The sequence below is a fragment of the Seriola lalandi genome, unplaced genomic scaffold, assembly GCF_002814215.2.
Source record: "Seriola lalandi dorsalis isolate HSWRI2012SDOR001 ecotype SW California unplaced genomic scaffold, Sedor1 jcf7180002054277, whole genome shotgun sequence".
Classification (NCBI taxonomy): Eukaryota; Metazoa; Chordata; class Actinopteri; order Carangiformes; family Carangidae; genus Seriola; species Seriola lalandi.
This window is the reverse complement of record NW_019524830.1, coordinates 1798340-1811448: the sequence shown is the minus strand read 5'-3', so window position 1 is coordinate 1811448 and position 13109 is coordinate 1798340. Positions and strand designations below refer to the sequence as shown.

The following is a 13109-nucleotide window of genomic DNA, read 5'->3' as shown; positions in this document are numbered from 1 at the left end:
CACACATATTTCTCTGTAGCTTTGGGCATCAGTGAAGGTCTGGACTAGACCTCTAGAGCCATCACCTCAGTGACAGTAAATACTGATTCTTAATTAAAGAGCGGGGAAGAAACAGGGATCCATCTGTTAAGCTGTTAAACAGCTCTGTGCTGGCCTACACTGGTGAATCCATTAAACCACAGACCCCTGGGGAGCCACGACTGGCCACATGATCATCTATCAAAGTCTGGCTGTACAGTGTCCTCATACAGTGGATCTGCAGCAGGCATGAAACACTTGCTTTAGTTTATGCCACAATGTTGATGCACCAAGAAAAACCTATGTAAAGTACATTATGTAGAACAGCCTTAAAAATCAAGTATCCAACATGTGCTTTGGTTCATTATCGTGTTTCCTCTTTTTTGTCCAAAGTGCCTACGCAGGCCTACCATGATGAGCTCCGTGGAATAGTTTGACAGCAGAGAGGACACAGTGGATGGAGTAAATCCACATAGGTCATAGTTATCCTGGAAGATCTGTTCAAGCTTGGCATCTTTTTACCTTTGTCCTGTAGTTCATCAAGTTTCCATTCATGCAACAACCATCTGGAGTGACAGGAACTGGACATTTCCACCATTTAACCACATCCTTTAGCTTTTTGTTGACTTTTTGCTAGTCACTGTCCACATACGCTCAATCACAACAATTAGTATAAAGGTGTTACAACTGATTCAGACTGATAAACTACTAACATAGTAGGTGTCTATAACAATAAATATGCCAACTATCAGCATGACAGCCGCTTGTAATGCTACCTGTGGCTATTTGTGTATATTTTTTTCCCCAAACACAAATATGTTGATATATTTATTTATGCAATCGTAATTTGTGTTATTTTTTGAATTAGACAAGCCACTCCACAATCTTTCCCCTGGATGTGAAGCACTGTTGTTTTTCATCAACACTTTCTGTGAAATTAGGTGAAACTGTCAGGTGGAAGAAAAGGTGAAGAATATTGTAATACACTGCTTGCCAGCAGTATCAGTCCGGAAAACGTGTCAGCTGATATCACCCCTCCTCCACCTGTGCTACACAAACCTGCGCTGTACTGAATAATAAAAATGAATTTCCTTGTAAAACAGAATTTTCCTGGAAATCACACTGCAGATATGACATTTGGGAAAACATCCACAGTATCAGGACACGTCTATAAAAAGCTACATGTTGCGACAACAATGATCCTTATATTACTCTGAATTGCACTTCACTCTAATAACAGCACATCAACACAACACAACACGTCATCAGTGTAACCATCAGTGAGATTATTGACTGTCCTGATAACATCAGCACCGGACTGAATGAACACATAGTGCTATCGATCATATTGTTGTTGTGGATGTCATGTGTGCGTGTGTGTGGGCCAGTCTGAGGCCTTGGACAATTACACTTTACACAGTAATGGGCAGGACTGGAAGGCCGGAACCGGACTGACATATTTGGGCAGATATTGAATTGTGTCAGCCCTGCCATACACCTCTCTCGCTGTCATGAATCTGATTGTGGATGTGTGACTTTTACAGTGATTCACTGAAATCCTACTATACAGTGCTGCAGTATGGCACATTCTTCAGTGCTGTAATCTTGTTCGTAATTTTGCAATTTTCAGGTTCAAGAACTTTATAAAAATGTGTCTAAATCAAAATGTCAGCAACTATTCAGAGCCTATAGGCTTAACACTGCTGAGTTTAAATAAATCTGCATCAGGAATATGTTGGTGGATAAGTAATAAAAGAAGTTGAGGAATAAAGATATGTTTGAGATCATTTAGAAAAGGTGTCTAAACAACATATATCGCTTTCTGCGTATCATCATCATCATCATCATCATATGTGTGTGTATATACAGTATATATATATATATATATATATATATATATATATGTATATATATATACACACATTTTTAGTTATGGTCTTTTATTTGGATTTGTTGATAAAAAAAAAATCTGCAGAAGTAGGATGTCAGACTGGAAAATCTCAGGCAACAACTAATGAGCTGTTGCCCTCTGATGAGACTTAAACTCACTCATCATTTTGCAGCTCTAAGGATCAGAGGTCAGTTAGCTGTAGCTGTAACCCAGGGTCTTTGTGGCTGACCTGGCAGATGGGCTGGGTGCACAGGCCATGCTTGGGTCAACACAGACATGCTGAAGACGCCATCTTGTTGGACAGTCACTGTGTAACCACACACAAAGAGATCACATGACAAAACATTCAGACGTCCATGAGTGGAAAACAAAATGCTAAAGCAGCAGCACAGACAGACCACTGCAAATGTCAAGGGCCATTGTATCTCGTGTCGTTGTCTCTCAAATACATGAACACACGCATGGCTAAGAGCAAAGCCTTGGTTCTAGGTTCAAATTGAGCGTGTGTGCTGGGGACAGAGAGCTTTGATCTCATTCCACTTTCGCCCCGTCCTGAGTGGACGTCCATTAATATTCCTCCTCCAGTTACATAAGCCTGCCATACAGTATATTATGCCGTTATGCTGCCCAAAGGGAGATGGGCAGATATACAGCAGCGCTTTCTCTTCTCCACACTGCATCTAATGCTGGTGATTCCCTCCATCCTATCTACACTGATCTGTAGCAATAGGGTGTAGATTAAAAGAAAATTCAACTTAATTCCAATTTATTTTCATAGTTTTAGCCATAACCATCTGTACTCTTAAAAGTAATTACTGAGATCTGGGGATGCAGAGGCATTGCTACAAAGTCGCCTGACAAAGCAAGAAAGATCAAGATGTTTCCTCTTATGTAGAAGAAATATGTCTTTCATTCTGTCCTGTCCAGTTGATCATCTAGTGGCTGCTCAGATTTACGAGGCTGGTAGCCACTGATCTAAACCACTTAATCTGGGGTTAAAACCCTGAAAGCCGGCAACCCTGAAACATAAATAATAAAACCTCATCACAGAAGAAAACTGAGTGTGTACACAATTACGATACATTATTAGACAGTTATGAGCTAGCATTACAGCTAATCAAAGCAAATATTTCAGTTAGCGACTATAATGAAGTCAGTGGTGTAATCCATTGCAGACCTTTACCACACAAATTTACATTTGCTTGTGGGACTGTGAACTATATTAGCCATACCTTTTTATTCTTTTAGGGTCATGAGGGGGCTGGAGTCAATCCCAGCTGACATTGGACAAGGGTGGTGTACCCCCTGGACAGGTCGCCAGTCTATCACTGGGCTGAAATATAGAGACAAACAATCATTCACACTCACATTCACACCTATGAACAATTTATAGTCGCCAATTAACCTTACCTGCATGTCTTTGGATTGTGAGAGGAAGCCGGAGCGCCGAGAGGAAAGCTGCACAGAACATGGAAGGAGAACAGGCACTGTGCCACCATGGCGCCCTGACTGTGAAATAATTCATTTCTTTCAATCTGTGTGACCTGAACTTCAAGATAGCGCTTGTGTGAACTTGGACAACACTGTATGTTTACCACAGGTAGACTGGGTAGTAATTTTACTGTTTGCTGAGGTTTTTATCTTCCAAATAAACCTGGCTAACCTGGGGGATTTCAGAAATTAACTTTGTTAATACAGCATTTTATTGCCGGTTGTATGAGACCAGAATTTCCCTTTAAGAAGCTGAGTGCAGCTGCAGTAAAGAGGCAAAAGTACTGGCATTAGTGCTGTGTCAAAATTCAGTTGAAACGCAAACAGACAATTTGGCAGAAAAAAAACTGAGCTGTAGACCTTTTAACTTGCATGAGACCTCGCAGAGAGGATGGGGTGGTGGAGTTGAGAATACGAGTGTTTGAGAGAGTAAAAGAGAGACAGAAAGACAAGAGAAAGACAGACAGAGAGGGAGAGAGAGAGAGACAGAGGCATTGAGCATGCAGTAGATTAGTGTTGTTACTGCCCTTGGGCAACAGAGCATGGAGGACAATTAGCAGCAGGTGAGAAAATTCTAGCTCTACTATCTCTACTAGACATTAATACACAACACTCTATATTAAATCAAAGGTTCAGACACCTGGATAAGAAAGGTGATCAGCTGAATAAGCAGAAACTGCAAAGAAAAGGTTTGTGTTTAAGAAAAAATGATGACTAAACCTCTCCTGAATGAGGCCTGTGCCCTGCTCTGTGGTTATATAACTTAAGTCCAGTCAAGTTAAATCTCACTGTCGGGGTCTCTGCCACTGCACATCAGTCAGACTAAGGGAGCTGAAAACCAAATTTAAGGACTGCTGAATTTCAATATTCATATATTGACAGAGCAGAAATGGAAGCAGAAATGGAAAACGAGGGAAAGGGGAGGGGGGAGGTGACATCATGCTTTGGAAGGAAAAATAGAGGAGAAAAACTAACTCCACATGAGCAGCCATCCTCCATCCATCCAAAGTGAGCACTGAATCCATCAGATGGTTTTATGTCCTTGCGCTGCAGTGGGCTGCTATTTCCCCCTCCCCCCCTCCCAAGTCTCCATTGTCAATATCAAACCCACTGCCACTTAAGACTTACATAAGCACCTCCTGTCATCCACCCTGCCAGGCCGAACAGGGGCCAGGCTGTTTTTTTTTAAAACCCTCCTGTTCAGATAGTCAGAGCATTGCACCCATTCGTCACCATGGAAACCAGATAATAGCCAAACTATCCAATGGGGGTTTACCCAGAGTGAGATTTATACCATCACTGTCTGATAGTGATACGGAGTCATCAATCAAGGCTACAAGTCAAACCTTAGGAAATAAGAGTGTGGTACTGTTATTTGGGAATTTTTTTCTCTTATAAAACACACACGAAGATATAAAAAAAAAATGTATTTTTATTTGCTCTTAAAAAGTTCAGTCTTCACAACACCTACTACATGGACCTTGTGATGAGACTGTTTTGTGCCGTTTCCCAGATCAAAAATGAACTTTCATTCTCAACTATTTAGCCAATAGGTTTGCTAAATCTGACCACAGAACAGTAATTATCCAACACTACCCCAGGCAACCCAAAAAAGGCACAGCAGGCTGTCAGGCTTTGTATTTCTCCACATGTCAAAGTGATGTGCAAGGAGTTGTGGTAAGAGCGATACTTGGCATTTCAAGAGTTTGGAGGAGGGTCTCTTTATTTCCCAGCCTTTCCAACACAAAAAGCACATAAGCAAAAGTGTATGGAATGGATTAAACAGTGTGTTTATCCAGTCTAATGTAAACTAAGCAACAGTTAGCAATTAGCTAACTAGCTTACTATCTACAGTAGTACGCCAGCTTTACTTCAAAGGCCAAAGAGCACATCATTTACATTACTTGGTGGTGTTACAGCTTATGTTATGAAAGATGAAGACTTGAACATTCATTGTGCAGTATTTCCCTCAGACGTTAGGTAACGTTAGCAGGTCTGTCCTGCTCTTTGCTGGATTTGGGGAAGTTAACCAGCAATAGTGTGAAGTTGGGCAAACACATCATCCTAAAAGCATTTTCTCTTGTGAAGTTATTTGAGCAGTAGAGTATTTGAAAATATGAGAAAGTGTGCAAGCTGAAGCAGAGGGTTATGTCAGAAAAAAGCAACAGAGCTTATGTTTTTCATATTCACAATGCTTCGATGTCGTCCTCTGAGAAATGCTCTGGAAAAGCTTTAGACTCAGTCATTTAGCATGATAACATGAAATTTGCTACTCAGTACATATTTAAGACTCCTTTCACAAGATTCTCGTTTTAAAATGAGTCAGCATGTGCATGAGTCACTCATCAAAAAAATCAGCAAGAGACAGAATTTTCGAACAGCTCCTGGTGTCAATCGTTAGCTTAATTAGCTGGCTAGCCACAGCTGATCTGCCAGCAACAGTTGTCATTTCAGCTGGCAAAAATCAACGGTCACCAACTAGAAATAAAAAGCCTGAGCAGCCAGAACAGCTTCTCAATAGACCTTTTAGTGAGATTGTTTAGTTACCATTAAAGTTAAAGTCAAACAAACTACCATGTTAACACCATCAAGAAAATCATGGAAAGGAAGACAAGCCATCTGAAAAATCACACACCTTTTTTTTTTTGAGTCTTAAAAATAGGCAGTAATTAGATCTCAGTGGAGAATTAAAAATAAATGATTTCTACTTTATTAATGTGGTCCCCCCTCCAGTCACCAGCCTTCCTGCCTGTCTGCACGCCTGGCTCTCTCTCCCCTCTCTGGTCTATATTTAAGCAGCAGAGAGCACAGGACCCGAGACTCATCTCATGTTTCCTCAAGAAATAACACGCAGGGTGAGCTATTACTTGTATGTGCCTTCAAGCAGCCTCAGTGTGCTTGACAGACAGGTGTGTCAAACACTGCGTATCTCCATTAGCAGCCTTTGTCTGGAATCTAATCCAGACGTGGGACAGATGCAGACAACCCCAACTTAAGGGGACACGCTGACTGACATATTAATAGACTTTAACACGGACTTTACATGCAGGCTGGTGCTGCTGTTATGTACTCTGTCTAGACATGCCAGTTTGTCTTGCAAATTGTGTAACACTGACAGGCTCGTACTGCGCTACAGAATCAGAGACTGTTCAATCTTTCTGATACACAGGCAGACAGGACACTAGCATGTGAAATTGGCTGATGTCTGATTAAAGTGTCTATTATGAACTGCACGAGAACAGAGGATGATGGTAGCATAGACAGAAAACTATGGCACAGAGAAGATAAGCCATGATGACTCGTTGTTAAAATGGAAACAAGTCGTTCCATAACAATCACAATTAAACTGACTGTTTAAATGACACAAATATTAAAAAACAGATATAAAACAATGTCTACGATAGGGTAAAGTGAAACAACAATGTATTTGTTTTACTGTGGTGGGTTTACTGAGGTAGTTTTTCCTTCAGTATCTCTGGTTATATTGGGCCATTTCAGATACGACTGCTGTAAAGAGGCAGACAGAGGCAATGGTTCTGTGGTGTTGTGTCTGTGCATGATTTCTTTGCACCTGTGAGCTCCAGGTCTGACCAACCATTCATTGGCTATTTTGAATCTAATGGAACCAGTCACTAACAGAAACGCCCTATACATATGGAGATTTAAAGCAAGAGATTTATTTGGCTTCGGCATTGGCGAAGTGCCTTAAGCTGATAGTGCTCTGAATGTTGCAGTTTACTTTTGCTGCAACTGCTGTAACATTAAGAAATGTGAGGTGGAGAAGGTGCCTCAAGAAGAGAGGGTAGTTTACACATTTTCAGACTTGTAGGTGACTTTTTGGAGCTGTGATACAAGTAGTTTCCAAGATTTTTTAATTGATAAGTTAGTTAGGTTTTTTGTTTGTTTTTGGTTTTCCAAAAGGAAGGGGACATTTTGTTTTATTGATTTTTTTTTATTTTTTTATTTGGCACAACCATTTTCTCCAGTTCCCCCCATGTTTAGAGAACCTTTTTGTCCATGTAATATCGGAATATAAACGTGTAAACGGTCTGTAAGTGTAAAAAAATACCACACATTTTCTTTTGATCAGTCACTACTTTTTCTTAAACATCCTGATTTGAGCATCTATGTGGGAAAATAACTTTATTTTTTAGCAGTCAAGCCATATATCAGGTTTAGTTTTATGTTTAGCTTAAAATGGACATTTCATCTAGTTTCTTTAAAATTTCTCAATTAAATTTAAAGAAAATGTATCTTGATGTATACTGTATCTCTTTCTTGGTAGAAATTTACATATAACATGGCATAAGGTTTCATTTGTGCTACACAACCCAGGTCGTGTGTAAAACAAGTCCACACAGACGTCCATATGAACGTCTATGCCCAGACAACAATTAAAAATGCTCAGTAGTTCATTTTTATAAAACGTTTCTCTCATATTTGTTAGGGTGGAGAAGTTTGAGTTTCTGAGGTCTATGGGATAATGTATTCCTAAGATTGCTTTAGATGATCCAGTCATTTTACAAGTCAATATTAGACAGGAAGTCTTCGTTATCCTCATTTTGTGTTGTGGCGATCCTAGTAGGTGTGGATTTGGTGTCCTCGAGCTGATTTTTCTCCAGTAGCTTTTTCTCCAGAGCTGCATCCTCTGGACTAAGCTGCTCTCCTTTGGTCATCACATAAACAAAATATTGAAAGCCTTCTCCATAACTGTACTGTTTGATCGACCAGTTGTACTCGGTGCGAGCATAGAGGCGTTTCCTGAAGAAGGGTTGGGCGAAGGTAACAGACACAAACCGTCCTCCGGGCTTCAAGCAGCGGCTGATCTGGGAGGAGAAGGAGGAGAGGAAGAGTATTAGGAGACATTCCCGCTATACTACATTACCACCAAGACCCGTACCATTATATTTCTCTCCACCACTATTATTACCAGCGATCTCCGTCACATAAGCAGCCAGTTGTTGAATTATTTGAGACTGACAGGATAATTTATATGTTATGAGTTTTAAAGGGAAGCTACGTTTTATACAACTTGAGTATTCATTTTGTAGCTCCGGACATTCGTTCTGTTGGTTATGATAAGTTTGTACTGAGTTAATTACTGAAATCTGGGACTGGGGTGAAATTACAAAAAAAGGGTCCAAAGGGGGCAAGGAGTAAACACTCGGGTTAATCACATTCAGAAGAGAGGACTACATCTAAGCTGGCGGTTTTAAACCTGTATAATTGACTGAGAGCTCTTCTTTTTTTTTTTTTTGCTGCATTGGAGATTTCGGCAATTACTTTGTCGAGTACAATGTTATCATAACCAATAGAATTGAGGGCGAGAGCAATGACAAGAAAAACCTAAGTGATTACAAATTTCAGTTTTTGTTAAGGAAATGAAACGCTGTGGGAGAAGCGACTCGCTGAATTAAATCCAAATCTGAGTCAGAAAACAACTCGGTGACTCCTTGTTGCTTGTTAAATATCTTAAGGTTGAATCCCACCTAGGTCATAGACACATCTGTTCATCTGTCAAATACCACACTCCCTAAAATCAGCCTCTGTCCAAACAAGCACATGGATCGCTGTAAGCCAGAGCAAGCACTGAGCTTTTCAGTCCACAGTGTTGGCTGCTTAGCCATGCAGTCTGATAACACGGTGTGACAGCACGAAAACTGTGAGGGTCCCTCCATATGAATAATTGTTGTTCTGGGTCCATCACCCTTTCCAGTGTTGATCCTTCGTGTGAGGTACACGTGTGCATCAAGACACAGTAAGCTTCACGAGAGCTCAGGAAAAGTGTGCACACACACACACACACACACACACACACACACAGAATATGAACAGTGACACAAACACAAGCACGCAGAGACACTTTTAGCTACACTTTGGCAGGGAGCTTCTCCAGAGACAGAAGTGTGTGTGGGAGTGAAGGGACAGAATCTGCAGAACACTGAGCGAAAAAACTTTTTATGTTCAATATAACAAACATGTCAGCAAGGTTGACATCTCCAAATACAGTGTTAGAGAATGATTACAGGCCTACAGTAGATTTAAATGTAACAAGTTGGTATGACCCTGCTCATAAGTAATAACTATTTCTCAGAGTAGGGGATCTGAGTCACGTCACTTGGACTTGAGTAAGATTCAAGTCACGAATCTGGAGACAAAATCTGCACTTGACAAAATCAAAAAAGTCTCGCAGTTAGACTCTGACTTTAATTCCGACGGCTTGTGAGGGATTTCTCTTGGACTTCCCCAAAACCATAGATTAGAAATTATGCAATTAAAAAGCGCATCAAACTAACTAATTTTCATAAGCAGCCAGTGATACCTTGGAGAGAATTTAAATAAAGTGACAACGCTGCGGTCAACCAAAAAACAGACGGCAACATGCAAAACATCCAGCTCAACAACCACAGATGGAGGTGTGAAAACTTTCAACACATTAGGCTTCACAAAAAACAATAACTTGAGGCTAACAATTTTCTCCCACAGCTATGGTCTTAATCCAACATTAGCTACAGATTAGCATCTGGCAATTACCTTTGAAAATATGGAATAAACGAGCCCTTGACACAGGGTGGTAACAAACTCATTGCGTCTGAGATTAAGCAGCTTACATGTTGTGTTTTAAAATCAGCAGCGTTTAACGTTACCTATCTGTTGTTGGTGGCCAGGCGCAAAGTTGACCTAATGTTGCTGCTGCATAATGACATAATGTTTAGGACTCAAACACAAAGTTCAAGATGTGGACTGGACTTGTTGGTCTTGACTTGGGACTTCTCTTCACAGTCAAAACTTGAGACTGAGACTGCTGACGAAGACCATAAGATACAGTTGAAAGCTCCGGAAATAGCTAGTAGGTGAAATATTGTATGAGCAATCAATACAACATGGACATCTGCTGTTCCAAGGTTTCAGTGAACCAAATATAGACACATAAAAATTGCTCTAGAGACAAAATAAAAACATTTCCTTCATATATGCAATAAGCTTAACTAATTCATGAAGCCGTGTCATATATAAATAAATAAATAAATATATATATATATATATATATATACACACACACAGTACATGGATGTATAGTGAGAAGCTACTGCATGGTCTCTGTAGATGGCTCCGTGGCTGGGCTTTGAAGACAAGAGTCCCTCTGGTGCTCAGCTCACGTGTGACAAACATGAAAGCTGGCATGGTAATGTCATGCGGGCAACCGGGATGGAGTAGTTGTGGTCTGTACAGTAAGCTGTACAGTAAGCTGTGGTGGACCCCCCCCCCCCCCCACACACACACACACACACACACCACCACCCACAACGCTGTCCTGGGGTCTTTGGAGAGAAGAGATCCTCAGAGATGAGCACGTGTATTCCGCTCTTCTCACATGATTGCTCTCCACCAGCGAGCAGCCCGAGCATGAATTATTCACTCTCCACTGTGACATGGAGGAAAAGCAAGACAAAGCGTGGAGCGGTCATTGGATATGGTGTAAAATTAGTAATATAATGCACAGAAACGAGAGAGAGCAGGACAGGGTGAGCTAGATTAGAGAGAACCTGACAAAGTATTTAGAGCTGAAGTTATGACAGTCATAAATAATGGGCTGGAATACATTTTCTTTTCAAAACCCTTCTCTAGACTTGGGTGAGTAGGTAAAGTCCCACATTTGATGAGCAGAAATACTGTACCTTTTCAGGAAAAACATTGCTTGTACATTACTTTGCGCTGAATGCAGGAATACTTTGGAAATCTATAATTTTAAAGGAACAATCCACAAGACGGCTAACAAGCATATTTCCCTACTTACTGGAGACTTTGTATCCAGTACAGAGACACGTCCGGGATGTTGCTAACCCAGATTTAAACTTCTAGTCTAGTTTACATGTTGTGCGCCTGAATAGTGAGACTTACCAGCTTTTTGCAACATTGTGGGAAAAGCATAAACCTGCACTGTGCTAAATTTGACTTTTGAAATTTTGTAAACGGTCAATTCTCCGAGATGTTGCTGGTCAAGAAAGAGCTCCTCTTATAATGTTGTTTTTGCTAATGCATACAACAATTAGCAATATTAGCATTAATCAGGTGTCATGTTTCCGGCCTCCTAACATACTGTATGTATGCCTGGTATTTACTCTGCATTTAGTCGTTATTTAGTGTACCCCAAAATATCTGGGTCTATATATGTGCTGTATATTTGATTTCTACGTTAAGCTGCTATTTGGTGGTTGGCAGACAGGGTAAGGTGTGTTTACTGGAGCTTTGCTGCTGAAAACACCTGAGGTTGACAAGACTGGACCATGCAGTAAATATGCGAGCTGTAAAACCAAACATTTAGCTAAAAGCGGCTAAAAGCTCTGCAGAACTGCCTGTTATTTCTTTGTAACTCTGGTGCTATGAGTGACCCTTTAAGTGATTTTCAGTGCCAGTCTTGAAAATATTGCAGGTTTAAAATTGATTGTTCAAATTAAAATTGATTGTTCAAAATATGTTCACCTTGAAAAGGTGAACATATTTTTTCCCTTTTCATTTAAAACTACACGATGACAGTTTCCTCGGGAAGGGTGGAGCCCTCAAGAGGCTTCAGTGAGTGAGTAAACTGGAGCGTGAGTCCTGATTTCACCCCTTCAGCCATTATTCATGACATTAAGATGTATGGGTTCTCTCGCCGTACCTGGGCAGTGTAACTCCAGACCCTTATGTCACAGGTGACTGGAGGACTGGCGTCACTGCAACCCAAGACGACACTGAACTATAGTGAACAAGGCAGCTACAACCGTGGTCGCTTGACAGCTCGGCTGGCAGTTGGAGGACAGCTTGAACAATAAATTACATCATATTTTAGGCCATTTTGTAAAAAAATGACACATAGTCACACATCACGTTACCCTGTCCATCTTTATGTGTTTGCAGGATTACTGATCCAGAGTCTTAGACTCAGCATTGGGCATCTATACATACGCAGGAAATCCTTACGAAGAGGAGGATGATGTATTGAGTGTGGTGAGTCACATTTGTACACATTCTGTACCATCAGCACGCGCACGATGACAACAGTTCTGGCACTATGTAAATCATCCACCCACACATCAGAGTGGTGGTATTATTATGATAAAGGATCAGCCGTGGCAGGTCTGCTCGGATGTGATGTTTTGCTCTGAGCGCCACAGATATATTAGTGTTTTACTCACAGGAAAGATAAGAGGTCATTTTTCAGGACAAGCAGATAAGCTTTATTGTACCCAAATTCAGAGTCTCACATCTGAATCAACAGGTGGATGAAGGCTACACCCAAACACTGTGTCAGTATTCAATCCATCCACACACACTCAGACATCTGTAAGCTGATCCTAAGTGGGCCACAGGGCTTCTCCAAGAGAACAGAGGAAACCACTCTGTTAGCGCCCATCTTCACACACACACACACACACACACACACACACACACACACACACACACACACACACACACACACACACACACACACACACACACACACACACACACACACACACACACAGCATCATTGCTTCTCCTGAATTATTCAATGTGGTGGTGGAAGCTTGTGTCTAAGTGACCTGACCTGTCTTGAGTGCATTTCAACAAAAAGGTAAAGTGAGATCTGGAGTTCAGATCCCCCTGAGGAATCCCAGGAAAATCCCACTGACATTTTAAGATGTGTTTTTTTTTATTTTTTAAATATACTAATATCAATCACAAT

At 40.8% G+C, this 13109-nt stretch overlaps 1 protein-coding gene across 1 annotated transcript in view; it reads right to left on the bottom strand.

Annotated features, from left to right (window-relative positions):
• Positions 1 to 4814: 4814 nt before the first annotated feature.
• Positions 4815 to 13109, bottom strand: part of ece2a (endothelin converting enzyme 2a) — a 74758-nt gene continuing 66463 nt past the window's right edge. Inside the window, exon 4 of the mRNA XM_023405395.2 lies at positions 4815 to 8226. Within this exon, the coding sequence (XP_023261163.1) occupies positions 7921 to 8226 (306 nt within the window). The 3' untranslated portion in view covers positions 4815 to 7920. The remainder of the gene's footprint in view (positions 8227 to 13109) is intronic.